Source organism: Chelon labrosus (genome assembly GCF_963514085.1).
Source record: "Chelon labrosus genome assembly, chromosome: 9".
NCBI lineage: Eukaryota > Metazoa > Chordata > Actinopteri > Mugiliformes > Mugilidae > Chelon > Chelon labrosus.
In genome coordinates, this window is record NC_140359.1 from 27,814,697 (window position 1) to 27,834,799 (window position 20,103).

At 43.8% G+C, this 20,103-nt stretch overlaps 1 protein-coding gene across 2 annotated transcripts in view; it reads right to left on the reverse strand.

Annotated features, from left to right (window-relative positions):
• Positions 1-4,355: 4,355 nt before the first annotated feature.
• camsap1b (calmodulin regulated spectrin-associated protein 1b) overlaps positions 4,356-20,103 on the reverse strand; it is a 29,934-nt gene continuing 14,186 nt past the window's right edge. The window contains exons 4-17 of one of the 2 annotated variants that reach the window (XM_084551160.1): positions 17,157-17,318; positions 16,533-16,613; positions 13,529-13,670; positions 13,167-13,306; positions 12,973-13,069; positions 11,920-12,043; positions 11,401-11,486; positions 11,215-11,302; positions 8,786-11,087; positions 8,251-8,602; positions 6,980-7,082; positions 6,721-6,833; positions 6,342-6,460; positions 4,356-5,424 (exon numbers count right to left, since the gene is read on the reverse strand). In XM_084551160.1, coding sequence (XP_084407286.1) covers positions 5,128-5,424; positions 6,342-6,460; positions 6,721-6,833; positions 6,980-7,082; positions 8,251-8,602; positions 8,786-11,087; positions 11,215-11,302; positions 11,401-11,486; positions 11,920-12,043; positions 12,973-13,069; positions 13,167-13,306; positions 13,529-13,670; positions 16,533-16,613; positions 17,157-17,318 — 4,206 coding nt within the window. In that variant the 3' untranslated portion in view covers positions 4,356-5,127. Of the gene's footprint in view, positions 5,425-6,341; positions 6,461-6,720; positions 6,834-6,979; positions 7,083-8,250; positions 8,603-8,785; positions 11,088-11,214; positions 11,303-11,400; positions 11,487-11,886; positions 12,044-12,972; positions 13,070-13,166; positions 13,307-13,528; positions 13,671-16,532; positions 16,614-17,156; positions 17,319-20,103 lie in introns of both variants that reach the window. The other variant, XM_084551159.1, reaches the window with a different exon arrangement.

The window sequence follows — 20,103 nt, forward strand, 5'->3', positions numbered from 1 at the left end:
TCAGGTGTTTTAATGTTGGAGCTCCACCTGCTGGACAAAACTGTGAAGGTACAAGAGAAAGCAGGACAGAAGCAGGGAGCTGGTCTCAGACAGACATCAGCACAAATAGGATTAGATTCAGATTCAGATTCAGAAAGCTTTATTTGTCCCCGGGGGGCAATTCAAGGCACAAATGAGCAGCATGACATGCAAGTACAGACATTTTAAGGGACAAAAACCAAAAATAAATACAAAGTATATACAAGTTACCATGCCATAAATGTTCTATGGTCAGGAATGAAAGGATGCCACATCGTGTGATGGAAATTAAATTATCAAACTACAGAGGGCTGAATTCAAATATTATTTTTTTCACTTTTTCATTGCAGCAACTCAGGATGGTTCTCAGTAGTTTGTATGGACTGCTGCCTGTGCAACCTCCAGGTTACGGCCTCATGTTACCAGCAGTGACACCAGTGACTCTAGCTAAATGCATAACTAGTGGACAAGTCCTGTTTTTTGTTTTTTTTTGGGGGGGGGGGGGGGGGTCATCTTATTGTTGCCTCTCTAGTACACCTAATTCCATTAACACCAAAGCAGCTGAAACTGAAACTGACTAACAACCCCTTTTACTACTGAACTGACAGGATCAATATCCCAGAAGTTGAATGAACTTGATGCTATACTCTGATTAACAAGTGTTCTAAAGAATGTAAAGTACCAGAGACAGATGCAGTGACTGTAGGGAGGAGATCAGTGGGTTTGGTGGGGACCGAGGTTTCTGTCTGTGACGGTGGACGCGATAGAGGGGACGTCCTAACGTTTGCTGAGGCGAACAACAGAGACCCTGAGCACCAGTTTTAGATTTTAATCAAACAAACAAACAGGAGGACGTACCGGTGGATGCAGAGACTGTTGCTGGAGACGGTTTGGTGAGGGAAGACGTTCATGACGATGGAAGAGCTGCAAGAGAGAACGAATGAAGGAATCTGAAACATCAAGTAGAAGCTGGGAGCAGAGGAGCCACATGTACCAGTGTGAGATGAAGTCGTTGTGTTGGGATCAGGTGGTCTGGGCTGGATGGAGGTTTCAGTCTCTGATGTCGGCCGTGGTGGAGGAGACGGTAGAACTTTTACTGAAGGGAACAACAGAGATTGTAGGTAGAGGTTATTGATGTACAGTGATGATGAAACAAACAAAAGAGAGAAACTCTACAAGCCCAGTTGACTTTAGTTAGTGTTTTTTGGATATATCATGACCTGGATGACTGAGAACCTCCACAGACATACACTGATCAGCCACAACATTATGACTTTTCTGTCTTCCTACTCTTCCTCCTTCTAATTGTTTCTCATTTCCACTTTCCTCCTTCCTCATCCCTTTATCTCTCCGTCCTTCCTTCTCCTCCACCTCCCCGTCGTCTTTCTCTACTTCCTTCTCCTCCTCCTTCCTCATTCGTCCTTTCTCCTTCTTCCTCCTCGATCATCTTCTACTCTCACTCCTCCTTCCCCATTTTCTCCCATTTTTCCTCCCTCTTCTTCCTCCTTCTCTTCTTCACCTCATCCTGTTTTCTCTCTTCCTTCTTCCCCATCTTCTTCTCCCTTCTCCTCTTCCTTTTCAAATTCAGTTTTTTCCCCGTGTGCCACATGTTTGACACCCTGCTCTGAGGAGAAGCTGTAATAGATAATGGATGGATGGACTGTTGGAGATACAAGGTGAAATCATGTCCCTCTGCTTCCACCTAGTGGTTGAGAATCTCTCATGTTCTCTGAGTTTGCATGTTCTCCCTGTGTCTGCGTGGGTTCTCTCCAGGTTCTCCAGCTTCCTCCCACCGTCCAAAGACATGCTGGTTAGGTTCATTGGTGATTCTAAATAGGCCGTGAGTGTCTCTCTGTGTTAGCCCTGAGATAGACTGGAGAGCTGTCCAGGGTGGACCCCGCCTCTGCGCCTCGATTAGATAGACTCTCCATCTAATCTGACTGAGCTTGAGCTGCTTTGCAAAGAAGAATGGGCAAAAACTTCAGTCTCTAGATGTGGAAAGCTGGTAGAGACATACCCTAAAAGACCTGCAGCTGTAATTGCAGCAAAAGGCGGTTCCACAAAGTATTGACTGAGTGGTGCTGAATACTTTTGCAAGCCACTGTATCTAAGACAAACGGACATGACTGACATTTCACCACTGGCATCAATGTTTTAGTTTTATCTTAGTTTTTGATGTTTTAATCAACCAGACAATGAGCCCAGGACAAGAGACACAACTACAACAGGTGGTTAGTCCTGCTTGGAACAACCTACATGTGAACCTTTTTTTTCTTTGTATGCACTTTGTATTAAGTTGTTGTTAAATTCAGTTCTACTTTAAGGCATTAAATTGAATTAAATTAAAAGTGTAGTAATGAAAAGAAGTCCTCACGTGATGGGATGTCTGTGCAGATCTTAACTGTGTTCTCTAAGACACAAGGACGACTCAAACGCACAAACACCAGCAACAGAGCGAGAGCAGCTTCTCCTGTGAGGGAAGAAAGAAGAAGAAACATTCATTAACGTTGCATCGTTCTCTAACTACATATTATAATAGTGTTTAATTGTTTTCCTGGGTAAATATGTAAACATATCAACATCTGCATTACAACATCATGATCTGAATGTCTTACCCCTCATGGTGACCGGTCTGATCGATGCAGGATGCACGTCTACAACTTGAGACTGTGGAGTGAGGCTTTAGTTTACCAGATACAACGATGCTGTGGTCACCTTTAAAAACCACCAGGTGTGGAAAAAGAAACAGCGTTGCCGTGGCAGATCTGGAGCTCGCCATGGTTACGAGTGCCGGTTCCAGACGCTGTTCCGGTCGGTTGACAGAGCGCGAGGCAGTTTGCTCCAGGGGAGGCCACGGAGATCTTTTAAATTAGGAATGTGAGCATTTCTTCTCTGGACGGAGAAGATTCCACCGTTTGTTTTAAAAGATTCAGGAGAAAATAAAAATCAAAGCGTGATGTTTTGTCTCACGAATGAACAAATGAAGCCATGAGAAAATAGAAATGAAAATTGTGACTTTTATTCACTTTGAAAATTTATTCCGTTTCAGTGTTTCCATTTTAAAATAAATAAATGGCATGGGACCAAAACAAGGTCAAAATCAACATGGATGTAAAGTAGTGTAACAAAAAGAAAAACAAAATAAACGGTGAACAAATGCCGATACAATCTTTGAGCTAACATAAAAAATACACTCTTATACAATTAAAGATCTAACCACTGCCCCCCCACCCCGCCACCCCGTCCCAAACAAACACCAAAATGCAGCAAATGACAAATCAAGTATATCCTGTCGTGTTTGGAGACAGCAGTAGTATCATTATCAGTTCGAATCGTCAGGATTAAATCTTAGCGTTTGGTTTAGTCTCCACGCTTTTCACGGAGCGCACAAACAGCAGTGTTTCCTTTTCTTGTATTTAAAAAGTAAAATAATCCCCCAACAAACAGAAAGTAAAGTGCTCGTGCAACACTTCTGGTTGTTCTCGAGGCCAAAGAATGGTTTCTTTTAAAAAAACAAAGCACTTTGATTTCTGGAAAAAAGGGACAGAGAAGGAGAGAAGAGAAGAGAGAGACGATGTGGCAGTGCTTTTTGTCAACACCTCGGAGGAATGTTCTTTAATGTTGGTACATAACAGCCCCCCCCCGTCCCGTCACCACCAAGCCGCCCCCCCCCCCCAACACACACACACACACAGGAAACCGCTTCATGGATAATATCAAATACTGTCATTCCAACAGGTAACCGAGCAGCGCAGAGAGCGTGAGCCGCTTCCGTGATTAAAGACGGGACAGGCCGACATAAACACTCAGGGAAAGGACGGAGGGAGGGAGTGGGTGGATGGGGGGGTAGGGGGGGTTACATTGCATGACAGAAGCAAGTGTTCATGAGTGCACCTTTATACAGGACAATTCAAGTGTCCAGTGGAGAGAGAGAGAGAGAGAGAACACAGCTAAGCTCTAAACATCAGAGAATTCCTGTTATGATGAAAACACATAACATCAGCTTGAACTCTAAACCACGAGAAGAATAGAAAAACGCTAAAACAACAAAAAGAAAAAGAGAAAGCATCATTTTTGTACCAAAGCCTATATCATTCACCCTCTCCTGACAAATTAAAAGTGTTTAAAATGACCCCCCCCTTGTTTTTTTTTTTGTCTTTTTCTTCTTTTTTTCTTACAATACACATATCCAGTGCTACACGATCAGCGTCTAGTTTAAAAAGCGGTTGAATAAATAGACATTAGTACCACGATGCGCGAAAAAGGCCAACGGACGTCTGAGGGGAGACCCGAGGAGCTCGCCAACCCCCCCCCCCCCTCCTCCTCCTCCCCTCGTGACAAAAAGAAGACGACGGTTCAGAGCAGCGGCGGGTTTTTTGTTCTTTTATTTTTGGAGATCCCTGGTGAGGCAGAAATCGGCGATGCCAGCCTTAATCGACAAGATCTGACGGTCCACGCAGGAAGAGATTGTTGTGGTAGCGGACGCCCGGGCGGGCGGGCGGGCAGGCGGGCGGTCCGACGGTCCTAAAGGGTTGTACAAACGTTCCTCGTTTCAGGTTTCTCGCCCCCCGACGTCCAAATTTGTCCAAAAGGGGGGACGTTTCCGGAGAGAAGGAAGGATTTTAGTGCTGCAGCTGAGCTCTCAACCATGACAGTGCTGAACTAATAAATACTTCATGTAGAAATTAACATCCACCACGTATGAAGAGAGAGAGAGGAAAAAGAAGAAGAAGTGCCACATGCTTGAGTTGTGGTTGTTGCTAAAAAAGAAAGTAATAATAATTGACCTGAACAGATCGCACTGAGATCACAGGAAGCAGATTCAGATTCAGCCGGCGTTTCTCTTTTAGTTGCAAGCACCAGTTCCTCAGACCACCTGTGACTCTCTCACTCACACTAACAAACAAACAAACATACCTCTTCCCTTGTTTCTGCCTTGGTCCACCTACTGATGACCACATGTTCTACAGATGTGGCCTCTCCCAAGTAGGTTTCCAGACCAAGCTTGGCGATGAGCATCAATGCAGTCTATTCAGGAAACAAGCGAGATGGGGTTTAGATGATTTGGACGTGTTTTAGTTTTTTTTGCGTTTTAAAAACCTTGCCCCGCTATTTCCCGCTCTTCTTTGGCACAGCGCCTCTCTTGGCCTGCCACAGGTGGTTGTGGATGGTGAGGGCGTCCACGCTGACCGACACGGTCTTGGCGGGGATGACGGTGAACTGCTTCCTGTCGGAGCTGTACTTGTACAGCTTGTCGATCATCTTCTTGCTGATGCTCTTGGGTCCGGTGCCCGTCAGCTTGTGGATCTCTTCGGTGTCGGGGAAGTACGAGTAGAGCGCTCGGAACTGACAGCCGCCGTCACGGAACAGGATCATCAGGTGGTTGGACTCGCACTTCTCCAACTCCTGGAGAGAGAGGAAGTGAAACGGAGGTAAGAAAAATGTTGCTCGCGGCCGGAGGTAAAAACTAAGACCTCTGCCTCAACACAGAAAGATAAAAAACTATTCTATAGAAATTATATTTGGAAAACATAGATAGATAAGATAGAGATAGAGATAGAGACATACAGACAAAGAGAGATGTAAGCGAGGTAGAGATAGAGAGACAAATAGAGATAGAGAGACAGACAGAGAGACATGAGCGAGGTAGAGACAAATAGAGATAGACATGGAGAGATAGAGGCAGAGAGAGACAAAGAGAGACAGACGAAGAGACGTGAGTGTGTTAGAGAGAGAGACAAAGAGAGATAGACACAGAGACAGAGATGGAGATATAGAGACAGATAGAGATAAAGACAGAGAGATAGAGATAGACATAGAAAGGGAAAGCAGGCAGAGAGAGAGACAGAGATATAGACAGAGAGAGACGGAGAAATAGAGACAGAGACAGATATGGAGAGATGGAGAGAGAGATAGAGACAGAGAGACAGAGATGGACACAGAAAGAGAGAGCAAGGTAGAGATAGAGAGAGATAGAGAGTTAGAGATAGAGACAAAGTGACGGAGAGTGTGATACAGATAGACAGAGATGGAGAGATAGAGACAGAGAGAAAAATAGAGACGAGTGCGAGGTAGAGAGAGAGAGATGGAGACAAAGAGAGACAGAGAGACAGAGAGAGAGACATGTAGAGATAGAGAGACAGATAGAGAGATATATACATATACATAAATACATACCAAGTACATATAAAAATAAGCAGAGATATAAAACATACTATAGTTTGGAGAAGCATATGTTATTTAACCCGTTGACTACGGTGACCTGACTAGAGTGAACTGTCCTTTAATAATCACAGCGACGGTGAGTCGTGCAGAGAACTGACCTCTAGGATCTGGTTCTTCTGGGGTTCGTTGACTTTTCCAGCCAGGCAGCAGTGAGAGATTGCATTATGGATGATTGGCTTGTTTGACTTGGCGCTGGGCTCCTTGAAGAGCTTGGGACCTAAAGAGAAGACAGAGAAGAAAGAGTATTAATCCAAAACATCAGAAAACAGGAATGAAACAGTTAAGATGTTCATACTAGGATGGTGTATGAGCAGCCACTTTAGAAGGCAACAACCACAGATCTCTAGTGTCTGGAAGATGATCAATATTTACTGACCAATGAATAATTGAAAAGAAAAACACACAAAGATCTGTTATCACAGTAATAGCTGGGAAAAGCTGAGGGCGGAAACAACACAATTAAATGTGTGTACGTACCGGTGTATTCAGCCATGGAAGTGATGGATGATGCAGTGGAGCCGTTGTCCCAGTCTCTTTCTGCAGTCCGACTGTTGTTACGACTGCCTGGAAACGACTCCACGGAGTCACAGCTGCACATAATCAAACAGGAAGAACAGGCTGAACCATAAGAATAATGTGATGGTGTCTGCTGAAGAGGAATTTACATATAAAGTCTTCAGATATTAAACATCCACACACTCGCAGGTACAAAAAAACAATAAGTGAAGCAATTTACCGCTGGGAGCCAGCCCCTCCAGAGTTGACGCTGTCGGCCTCGTTGGTAGCAGCAGAGGCTAGAGACAGACTGGAGCCTGACTGGGCGTTGCTCAGGTTGTCAGCTGTATGAAACAGAGAGAGTTGCTTGCAATGAGTAAAAATATTCATTAACAACCATTTAATTTGTAACTGATACGTTGACGAGCTACAACAAATATCTGATGATAAACACTTTGACGAAATGTTAATGAGACGAGACTAGAATGTTATTTGATATAATGAGATGTTATTTGAATATCAGACGCTCAAAACACGAGATCTGACAAAACTAGCACGACGCTACAAGCCCTGTGGCTACAAACTAGATATTTATGAAGTCTCTATAACTATGAAGTTAAAGGAGTCTCATCTGAGGACTATGAAGTTAAAGAAGTCACATCTAAGTACTATGAAGTAAATTAGTCTTATCTAAGTACTATGAAGGTAAAAAAGTCTCACTTAAGTACTATAAAGTTAGTCTCATCTAAGTACTACAAAGTTAAAGAAGTCTCATTTAAGTATTACGAAGTTAAATTAGTCTCATCTAAGTGCTATGAAGTTAAAGAAGTCTCATCTGAATACTATGAAATTAAATTAGTCTCATCTAAGTACTATGAAGTCTCATCTAAGTAGTATGAAGTTCAAAAAGTCTCATCTAAGTACTGTAAAGCGAAATTAGTATCATCTAAGTACTATAAAGGTAAAAAAGTATCATTTAAGTACTATAAAGTTAAATTAGTCTCATCTAAGTACTATGAAGTTAAAGAAGTCTCATAGATAGATAGATACTTTATTGATCCCGAAGGAAATTCAAGTACTATAAAATTAAATTATTCTTATCTAAGTACTATGAAGTTAAAGAAGTCTTATGTCAGTACTATGAAGTTAAAAAATTCTCATCCGAGTACTATAAAGTTAAAGAAATGTCATCTAAGTACTATGAAGTTAAAAAAGTCTCATCAAAGTACTGTGAAGTTAATTAGTATCATCTAAGTACTATGAAGTTAAAGAAGTCTCATCTAAGTACTATGAAGTTAAAGAAGTCTCATCTAAGTACTATGAAGTTAAAGAAGTCTCAAGTCTCATCTACTTTACAAGCTGCTGTACATTTGTTCTACATGAAGTTATTACCTTCTGACTTTTTACTAACACATGTTTAAACAGTGGACAGTCGGTTTGAAATCCAAAATTAAACACACCATGCTGAGACATGTAAAGAAAAATGTCAAACTAGTGATGTAACAGTCTTACGCGTGGAAGAGCACTTGGAGAAATTATCGCTGGAGGACTCCTCTCTGAAGACGGACTTGGGTTTGTGTTTCTGCTTGGGTTTTGGCGTTTTAGGCTTCACGAGGCCTTGCTCCTCGAACATCTCTTGCTGTTTCCTCCGCAGATACTCTTGCTTTATCAGTTCTCGCCGCGTTTTCTCCTCTTCTTTGCGCAAGCGGTCCTCTTCGGCCTTCCGCCTGGCTTCGTCTCGTTTGAGCTCGGATTCTGCTTCTAGTTGCTGTTTCCGGAGACGAGCCTCCTCAGCTTTCTTCTGCTGCTTCAGCAAGAACGCTGCTCTCTTCTTGGCAAGTTCGTCCTCCGCTTTCTGCTCATCCTAGAACAAAGATTGGAAAAAATAAATTAATGCATTCCAAACTAGATTAAAAAAAGTCATTATTATAATTATGGTATTACATTAAAAAGTAGAAATATATTAAAATACATTTCTTGACAATTATGGACAAAAATGAATTAATTTAATTTTTTTAATTAAAATTTCTTTGTGTAAAGACAGTACCTTGAAGAAGAAGCCCATGACTGACTTCTCTCCTTCACCCCCATCTGTCGTCCTGTCTTCAGCTGCTTCCTCTTCCTCAGGGGCCTTGAGCTCTGACAGATCAACCTCAATCAGGTGGGCTTTGCTGCGCTGCATTTCTTCTGATGGTATATTCTCTTTCCCTGAGCCGTCTGAAGAATTGAGCTCAGACTCTCTCAGGGTGCTAGACAGGCACTCTTCAAAGGCCACTTCGGTGGCAGCCACCGACAGGTCCACTCGGGTTGGCAGGCGCATGTTGGCTTCGTCGTGAAGTCTGAAGGTGGCGCTCCGAACGTGCCCGGATCCAGGTTTATCGATTGTCTCTCCAGCTGTGGGGTTTCTGGGGCTGTTGGGCTGCTCGAACCTGGGGGACTTGCCCCCAGATAACTGTCTTGGGTGTGCTAATGTCTCCGACCCGCTCTGGGTAGGGGTGTGGGTCCTGGAGGTCTGACGACTCTGCTCCTTGGCGATCTTCAGCTCTGATGGTTTGGACCTGGAACTCCTCCCAGAGCTTAGCTTAGGGGGTTTTCTGGAGGGGGCAGTGCCGGTGCCAGAGAGATGCTCCACGTAGTGGAAGCTCGTCCCGGTCTTGGAGTCATTGTTTTTGTCACCGAGAGGAGGAGGATGATGAGTTGCACCAGAAGGAGACTGTACATTCTGCTTCATCAGCATCTCCTGCTGCAGTGACAGCTGCATCATCTGTTGCTGGATGCTGCCGATGGCGTCATTCAGTAACTCGATGGAGCGGCTGCACTCATTCAGGTCCAACTCTTCTTCTAAATAGAAGCTGCCATTGTTCTCTTTCTTGTCTGCTTCTAAAGTGCCAGCAGGTGTCGACCCCTCCAACTCCTTCACTCCTCTCGTGACATCTACACACATATCATCTTTACTTGAAGGTCCTTTCTTCCCATTGAGCTCATCTTTGGAGATGTCAGCTTTAAGCGGGTTGGGTAGCGTGCCACTCTTTCCTCCGCCTTTCTTTACGATGTGCAGGAAAGCTGCCTTTCCCAGCTTCTGTCTTTGCCTTGCTGACAACACTTCCATCTTCTTCTTCTGATGCTCAATGGCACGTCGCTTCTCTTCCAGCTGCATACGGAGGTGGACCAGTTCAGAAGCCAGTACATGTGCACCGCCGCTACCATCGCCTGTCCGAGAGCATCCTCCCAAGGGGGAGGAGGGGCTCTGGTCCCTTTTGAGCCTCCAAGATGAAGCTAGGGGCCCACTGCTCTCTGATCCATCTGGAGTAGTCCTCTGGGAACTGGAGGCACTGGAGCGTAGATCATGGTTGCTGCCAAAGCGTTGCTGCTGAGCTTTACGCTCAGCGAAGGAGGTCATGCGCACACTGCCACTGGCCATGCTGCTGGCCTGGGAGTGTGTACTGAGACAAGGGCTGGAGCGACCACTGCCACCATTCAAGTCCTTGTCTTCATGCTCTTTCACATTCATGTCTTCTTGGAGTTTGGCTGATTCTTCTTCTTCGTCTTCCCCATTGAAGGCTTTCCTTGGCCAGTTTGTGTCTTTAGTAGTTACTGCTTCGTCCAAATCCTCTTCTTCCTCATCCAGGTCTTCCAGCTCAGGGTCGAGGTCTTGGCCAGTCTGTGGTTCTTCAGAATCTGAATGCAAGTAGAAACCCTCAGCTGGCTCTCTGGATGAGGGGTCCACACTGCTGGTGACAACTGGCCTGAAACCAGCCTGACCTTCTAGGGGCTCTGCTGACAAGTCGTCTTCCTCACCTGAAGGGGTAAACGTTTGATTCAGGTTGCTGGGGGTTTTCCTACGAACAGCCAATGAAGATCCATCTCCTCGTCGGAGAGAACCCCTTCCTGCTGACTGGGGCACCTCACCGCTCTCCTCCTCTTTGTTTAGGCATACAGACTTTTCTTTAGCCGTCTTGAGAACGGCAGGCATTAGTGGTTCTAAGTAAAAGCTATCTGGTGCAGGTTTGGAGTCAGTGGAAGGTTTGGGTCTAACCGAGGCAGCTGCTTGTGTCCCGTCAACCCGTTTGAGGACACAGGGGCCATCATTCCTGGCGACTGTCACTAGAGTTTCTTCCTCAGCCTCAATGTTGACATTGTCCAGCACGCTGTGGCCATTGACTCTGCGCACTGCACCGTGCGATGGTTGGTGGAGAGACGTCTGGTGTTTGGGAGTGGCGTTGGTGACGTTGGACGCCAGGCTGTCCTTACTGATTGAACGAGCCAGACTCACGCTGTCACCGGAAGCGATGTCCGCGTCGCTGTCTGTCGCCGAATGCAACATAAAGGGGCTCAATGTGGACAGCGGTCTGCAGAAAGAGAACGCAAATATTTTATATCTGCTTATTATATATCTGCTAATCTAGAAACTTGTACATGAACAAAAACATTAGTTTTAGATTTAAAGTCCATGTCTGTCATTATATTTTCAGGTACCTCTGCCTCTTTTCGGGCCACGCTACGACAGAGCCTCTGGTTTGTTGTCCGTCCATCTGAGTCAGGGAGTTTGAGCGGTTTCTCAGACCTACACAGAAACACAAATGAGCCATCAGTAGGAATGATCTCAACACGAACCTGAATGTCTTGTTGACATGTGTAGAAAATGTGAAGACTTCTCTTTACCTGAAACATCCTCTCCTTGCTGCTTTTGTTGTCTCTGTCGCAGGGGCAGGAGTGGGTGGGAAGGACTGAAGGTCGGTCCCCCTTTACTAGAAATCAACAAAACACAAAAATCGTAACTTCATTCAAACACAGCGTCAGATGTTGGCAGAGAGCAGTTTCCTTCCATTAAATTTCAACACAGACACTGCACAAGCCACATACTGCAGCAGACAGGCAGATGGTACAACAACACCCCAGCAGTTCTAGTTCTATGCATCCCTGGATTTTCAGTCTCGCACACCAACACAAGAAACAAACACCACAAACACGTACTGCAAGCTTCAGCTTAACACGGTACAAATTATGACACAGGGTTAGAGATGAGGGGCACATGAATGAAAACCAGACACCGCTGTATATCTACCAGTCCTTGTGGGGCTACAGTAACTTGTTAGAAGACATGGTCATGACGAAGTGGAATGTGAAGGAAAGTGAAAGAAGACTTACAGGGGGTCAGAGTCTTCAGGATGCAGGAAGTACCTGTTACAGACTTCAGGGCTGCTCTGGTTATCGGCCACGCCGGGACTAGCCAGGAAGCTGCGCTTGGTGGCGTTAGAGATGGGCACTGATGGACGGGCACTCTTGGGATGAGCTACAGCTCGAGCTGAGTAGAGGAGAAGGACTTTTGAGCGTCACACTCAACACCACATTATTCAGACCTGGTATTACCATGCGTCCTGCGTAGGGATGTCCTGATCAAGGTATTTTGCCGCCTGATCTGATAATTTAATATTCAGTAGCGCTGAGTCAAGTCCTGATCCAATCTTAAATGAAAAAAATGTCCTTCCCTGTAGATTCATAAAGTCTTTTCTTGTCTTCTCCTAGAGTCGACTGGATTCAGTCCAATAAATATTTCTGTCAGAGTTAATGTAGTGTGGAGAGGGTAGCTCGCAGCATGGTTCCAGAAAACCTGTGTTCTCGACTCCAGAAATGTTCTGGTCATCCAATGCAATGAACTCCCTAACCCACTCTGGAATATTTTTCACTTTATTTGTCTCAAAGAACATTTTCACTTCTTTTAAACACTTCTTTTAAGCATTCAGTGTTTGCTGTCGTCATTTGGGTGCAGCCTTTGCCTCAGCGGTTGTTGTGGCAAATCAAGTATTGAATTATACAATCTCCTACTACCACCGCGCCTTTCACGTTGCATAATTTACAAATTATTCTCTGATTGACTTAATGTACGACTGCTTGAGAGCTACGTTTATCAAATATTTTATTATTTTCTGGTAAAAAGTTGTGTTTTTTTTCTGAAGGAATTTGGAAAAACTCCACTCATGCAGAGGAAGTTGGTTGAGTAGCGGTCCATCAATGTGGCCAGGACACATTGTGTGTTCACACTACTAAAAGAATGTGATTACAAGCTGTTCACTCCCACTACAGAATATGGTTTGAGTGTTTTCACCGTTTCACGCCTGAACAGGGACAGATTTAGATATTTTTTATGTATTGGTGAAATTAACTTTCTGTTGATTCATTTCTGCAAATATTGCAGATGTGGTTTCATTGTTGTACATATACCATGACGCTTACCGTCTTTGAGCTCTTGGAGATCTCTGGGCTGCACAAACTCTGGCTTGACGGTCTCAAACCACCAGAAGAGCTCAGCGATAAACACCATCACATTGTGCTGCGCAGAGGACAGACGACACACATTAACAAGTGAATGCACATGAGGGATTCAATTTAAGAGTCACACTGCAAACCAACAATACAGGTTTTTGTACCTTGAGCACAAGCGGTGCGTACAGCATGTCCTCTGTCGTCAGATAGAAACTTTTATTCAGATACTCGCTGGCGAATTCTCTGAGCAGCTGAATGTTGTACAGGCTGTCAGCGATGGAGGGTACTTCCTTCAGGCAAATATCTGATTAGACGGGCAGAGAGCAGGTCAGATCGGGACACAACTCAGTGACATGACGGCTATAAATGTCACACTGACTGGACTGGGACAGTGAGCCATGTGCAAGAGGCAAAAATAGAATCACACATGCACATTAAATTCAGTGTGGTAGCAGAGAAAGTGTGGAAAAAAAATCTTTGAGGGCAACTAATCATTGACAGGTTGCTATTGGACAGCTCATCATACCCTCCAGCTTCATGAGGTCGGGACAGTAGTAATGGACCACAGTGAGCAGTGCTGCTCCGTCACAAACGTCCCTCATCAGGTCGACCAGAAGAGGAAAGAAGGGCAGCTGTCGGCCTGAAGCGTGCTCCCGGCGATACCGGACCTAACCAGCAGGGGGAGAGGATCAGGGCTTCATGAGAAGGAAAGTAAATCAGCAAGGGACAAACTACAAAACATCCTAAATGCAGTGACTAGTTTTTTTACAAGAACAGGACATTCACATCTGAACTAGTCAAAGCATATACTACCCACAGATGTTTCTCCTTCAGTTAATTTAGGCATCAGATCAAGGTTCTCCCTAGAGTCTCGAAGCAAAAATGCGTTTAATTTATTAAGACAAGCAGCAGGCTTTGTGTATTTTCAAGACATGCTGCTAAAGTTTGGTGTTTAGGGAGAACCCTGAAGACGTGGTTAACAGTGAGGAGATGGAGGGTGAATGTGTTTAGAGTAGTGACATGAACAACACAAGAGTGGAGGGTCAGCCTTGCTTCCGGCTTTAGTGGGAAGGCAGCCAGCAGTGAAACCCAGTCATACCAGATGTCACAGACTGAGATAATCACTGGCCCACTTATGGATGTGTATGTTTAGTACAGAAGCTCACTCACCCAGATTCCTTATTTTTAGGATACACACTCTGTATAGCTGGTGAGGACGGGCATCCTCAGTATTTATTTAAAGAAATCATTGATCAAAATGAACACGGTACATCACATCACAGGAATCTACAACCACTATGTAAACTAGAAGTCACTTATAGACTGATATATAATTTAGAGTGGCATCAGAGGCCCAAGACCACTTCACTGACTGGTATACAACTCTAAATTCTTCTGCACGAGTTTCAAAAAACCACTGATGACTAATCAACCTGACGTCAAAATAATCAGAAATAATTCAGACGTGAAAATCAAATTAGTCTGGCACTGTGACGAGCAAGATCAGAAGAATTAAAACACCTAACCAGGAAGCTGATTTATTTTTCAGTTCAACAGTCCAGCCACAAATTTAATTTAACTTAACTCTGGCTGCTTTCAGCAAAATAGTAGTTATTAGAATTAGTGGTTAGTTAGTCACTTAAAACTTGACACAGTCTGTAAATATTTGTGTAGATATTTAGTTTTAGTCACTTCTCTTATTCTATTTTGCTTCTAACTTGAATTTTTGCACCTTATTTTCCTCACAGGGATCAAGAAAGTCTCATCTCATCAAATGCTTCCTTTACAGAGATAACAGAGTTCAGTTTGGGCTGAGGTATTCATTTAAGTTTTACGTATATCATTAAGATCATAGCTTGCAAAACTCATTTACAAACATGGTAGAAGGTAGAAGATTAACCTGTGGGATTAATATTAATATAATGCTATAAATTAAAAGGCTCAAACTAAGTGTTGTATTAAAGTTTTCCTTACTTTTGTACCAGTGTATGACTTTTTCCAGGTGGGAAACTTTGTAAAGCGTCATCTGAAAACATCTGTGCACGCTTTAATCTTGAGTTTAGAAGGGTGAAGCTTTATTTTGAAACTTCAGTGGATCAAATTTTGTACTAGAGCATCTGACCACACAGTTAAGTCAAGTGATTCTGGTTTGAAACTCTTAAACAAACGGTCTGAATAAAATAAGCTGGGAAGCCAGGGCCGTTTGAGCTTAACCTACTGCACTTTGCTGATGCGCAGTCTAATCAACATTTTGCATCTACTGGGGGTTGGTGGGATTAAAAGACTGCTCAGTCAGTCAGACTGTGTCAGAGCTGTCGCACTGAATGTATCCGGCTGTGGAAAACTTTAAATACACAACTTAAGGCCTCACAAGACTTGACAAGAGACCAAGTCTGGAGAAACTAAGCGACAAGACGACAAAGCGGGAAAAAGTTATTTCTCTAAATACCACTTAAAGGCTATTTTGGAGGCTACTGCACCAAACTGCACCAACAGGTGAAACTAACACACAAACAAGGAGGTCTATGACAAGATCCACTCTACATTAGCACTAGCTTTAGCTTTAGCTTGCCCCGACTAAGAGGAAACACTGTACCGCTTCAGAGAGCTCCTCTGGCTCCAGCATGCAGTGGGCCAGCTCGTGCACGACATCAGGCTGACACACACACAAACATACACAAACATACACAAAGAGCAGATACTGTCAGAGGAAATAGTGTGTGAAAGCAGAAGAGAGAGAGAGAGAGATAGATTGGAAGGAGAATGACAAAGCAGATCGGTGAGAAGAAGAAGTGGCCGGGGATGGGTCTGCAAAGCAAAGGAGAGAGGCGTAGGCATGGATTTGCTCTTATTCTCACCGGACGAGCAAATACCACGCCACACACGCTTACGCCACGAGAATCCACATGGGCGACTTGAGCTTGAAATGAGGAAGCGCACATTGCATAGCTAAAAAAAATATATATATATCTTTGCAGCACTTCACTTCACAAGGGTCAGAATAATCGTCCACCTGTGACGTATTCGCCACGAGGAAGGGAAACGAAAAGAAACAACTGTCAGCTTTCTCCCCCTTGCTGACGCACCGGCTACAAGCAGCGCAGAATGAAGCTTGAATGAGCCATGGCGGAGTGTGTGCGCTCACATCAACACAGAACTATGCGTGCAAGGGGGAGAGCGGGGGGGGGGAGAAATGGGGGCTGGCATCCAACTTACAGGGACTAGCTTCCAATACCATTTGGAGGGAGACTATCCAGTTTGCAGGAATAAGAGAGGAGGAGGGGGGAGGAGGAGGAGGAGGAGGGAGGAACAGATGAGGAAGAGGAGCAGAGAGATTAACAGGTCAAAGGTCACAGACAAAAGGATCGGATCTGCTTCCGGTTTAAACAGAGAAATAAAAACAAACAGAGGAGGGTCAATATGCTATTAGGGAGAACATTTCTTGCTGCTGTTGTCTTTAAACGACTGATCCACCTGAATATAGGCCAAAAAAACAAATAAATAAATAAATAAAATAAAAAAGGCTTTACCTTTTGGTGGCTGGGGGACTCCAGAGGGTGGTGCTTGACTTTGTGGTCCCTTTCTGCAATCTCCCTCATCTTTGTGTTCACCTGGAGGAGAAGAAATGATTACAGTCGGTATGTTTACATGCAGACATCCCTGCTAGCGATCGGTATCAAATTTAAAATGATCAGAGTATTGGATCACTTGCTAAATAAAGAAGACGACAACGATGACGACGACTTCTCCTTCTTCTGTTTTCTGATTATCAGGAAAGAAAAAAATCCCCCTTGCACAATTCTTTTCCCTAATAGTGACCGTGTGGGACTTTACAATGATTCATGGACACACTGCGTCATGGCTTTCGCTGCCTCAGGCCTTCAGCCCAGTGAAAGATGAGTGCAACACGAGCCTCTTATGTGTGTGTGTGTGTGTGTGTGTGTGTGTGTGTGTGTGTGTGTGTGTGTGTGTGTGTGTGTGCACCACAACCACACTCCAACCAATCTGCTGGCCTGGTCTCTGAGCAGCAGCAGGTTTTTAAGAAAACACAAGATGCCGGCGTGAAACCACGATCACAAACAGGCAGGATTTTTCAAGGAAACAAATAACAGCGGGGCAGCCGTTTTTATTTTTACGTGCGCGTCTTTGCGAACCTTGTTGATCCAGAAGACCATAGCATCCTCCAGGTCGAAGGGCAGCTCCTTGGAGGCACTGAAGGTAGAGAAGCGCTTGACGGAAGCCACCACTTTCTCGATGCTGATCATCTCCACCGTGTACGCCATCATCAGGGCGTCAATCATCGGCATGTGAGCACTCTGGGAGAGAGAGAGGGAGAGAGAGAGGGGGAGAAAGTGAATCAGAGGACAATTCAATTACAGTGGATTGTTTTTTTTCCTTTCGGTTTCCAACGCTGTGAAAAAGAAAGCTGGAGGCGAACGAGCAGAAACTGCAACGTAATGCAGGACGACATTAAACACTGTTGAGTCTCTTAGCGCCAGTGGGTTTGGTTTTTTACCATGTGAACACTGATATGCATGTTTTGTATGTGCTCTGTTAATAAAGCATTAATAAAGCATTTTCTTATCTAATCTTGTGTTGTTTTAATTCTAATTTAATTCCTTCCTGATGAATTAGCAGAATCTTTGCATCTAAATACATCCCCAATATTCAAATCTGTAGCCTTCAGTCTCAATTAATGCAAACCCAAATGATATCACGTGAGGCAAATTTCCATTTTTATCAAATTTCACTTTATCACACTTTCCACATTTACAACAACAACCACCCACATTTCCCGTTCCCCAATAGTTTTGAAGGTCGCGCTCTGTTCTACAATCTTGTTGGGGCTGTGGTACTTAACCGCCACCGTGGGTCGTGGATAATTGGATGAGAATGATTGGATAAAGGGTGCTACCGTCTAATTCCACTCCAGTGGGTCAATCCTGTGGTTCCTAAACACATGTGTAGCTTTAAATAACCACAACGGTGTGTTATCAAAGCTGAAATCTCTTAAGTTAGCACAGCAGCAGGCGTCCAGCGTTAAACCCCGTCCACGTCTTACTGCAATCAAGAGGGGCTCCAGGGGGAAGGAGCATCCTCAGGCCAAGTGAAGTAACACCTGGGGCCTTAGAGCAAAATATTCATGTTTGAAAGCACAGAGATAAAATATTCTTCACCGCCAGGAAGATTTCTCGTAGTCAGTCTCTATTTCTAAATATCAGGTTATGTAAAATCTGCAACTGAGGTTTATTTTAATTCCGTAACAGCCAATACGGCAGCACCCAGAACTATTACAGGACAAATAACACATGTCATTGTTTCAGCCTTTGTTTTGCTAATCCAATTGGCGACGGACGTGCAGAGAGAGATTAGACTCGTTAACGTAACGATTGAGAGCTAATCGGAGCATTTTTGCTGCAGCGCGACCTACGTGGTAGAAAAACAACAGAGAAAACATCCTCCTGAACTGGTAAAAGAGTAAAATGTAAAACAACAGGAACAAGTTATTACATGAAGGCTGCTTCAGTTCTGCTGGTCGTACGACGGCGCTGCTCGTTCAACTAGGCAATAAAACTCAACCACAAGAATAGTTGCAACATGACCAAAGTTTACCCAGATACTAGTAACCATAACTTTCAAAACTAAGTACTGATATTAAATTTGGAAAATATGGTAGATCAAACTGGAACAAGGAAGACACTGTGTAAACATCTGGATGTCAACAACTGTTTGAGTAATATTTTAAAGATCTGTTTCCCTCATAGCGTCTCATAACGAATCGGAAATATTTTAGCACGTTTCAAACAACGTTGTGCTTGTGTCGTGGTTTCTCCTATAGCTCCTGAAAGCATCTCTCCCTCTCTCCCTCTCCTCCCAAAAGCCGCCGCCTCCCCCCAGACCTGCTCTGAACTTAATTTAAACTGACGGAGAAAACTAATCAAGTAGCACGTGAAGCTATTTGTGTTCTTCACTAATAACGTTACCGCCACTTTTTAAAATCCGATATTTGTGCTCTTAAGAGACGTACAGTTCAAAGGGAGTTGGTCAAAACCCAGACTCAAGCGTGAACTAGCTTAATTTCATAAGCGCTAGCTAACAAAGTTAGATTGAAAGTCAACTGCTTATTACAGTCATTTAACGACGGGCTGATTCAAAGCGCATGTTCTGATTTTATGTGCAGACATTTCATACACTGTATAAATAGTCTGGGGCATCATAATGCTAACCCAATAAAAGCCAGGGTCTCATGAAATCTTGTGGGAAACACTGAATCACATGATTGTGTAAGCTGACTGTATTTGGTTTTTACTAAGAAGAACTGAAGACTGAACTTTCAGCGGATAAATAAACAGCCATATAAAGTCTGCAGACGCCACATTCTGACCAGTGAAGCTCAAACATCTGAGAGAAACAACTAAACTCTAAAGATCTTAGTAACTTATAAATATATTAACAGATTAACAGGTGGAACAGCAAAGCTAGCTGAAGCCAATACTGTTTTATACTGTATAAATGTGCGCGACACACTCGCAGCCCAACACGTATGGAGGAAGGCGGAGCAGATACGGCGGGCAGTGAGGAGCTCGTTCCTAAACGAGGCTCCAATTCCATTATCTGGTTTGGTTTTAACCCCTTAACGCCTGAATTGATATAAAGAAATGAAATATTTGTATTTTTGCTTACCACTCCAGTCAGTCCTACGAGAAACTAGTGCTTGCAAAAGGTTCCTAGGAATTTTTTTGAATGTGCATAAACTGACATTGGAGTATTACATGCATTATTACGGCTGCAGTCTGAACGGAAACAGTGCGTCGCGAATTGGCGACAATAGGCGTGAAGGGGTTAAAAAGTCTGAAAGTACAACATGCAAGGTTTGCTAACAAATAGAGCATAAAAAGGACAGTGACACCACTAATTTGTTGCACCACCTCAAACACAAGCACCAACCAGAATATGAAGAAAGACAGAAAATGCACAACGATGCAGAAGCAGCGTCGACTTCATCCAAAGAGTCCGGTAAAAAAAAAACAACTCAGATAAAACTAGCCGATGCATTATAGTCAAAAAGATTAGGCTGAATTGTTGTTTATTTATCGTCAT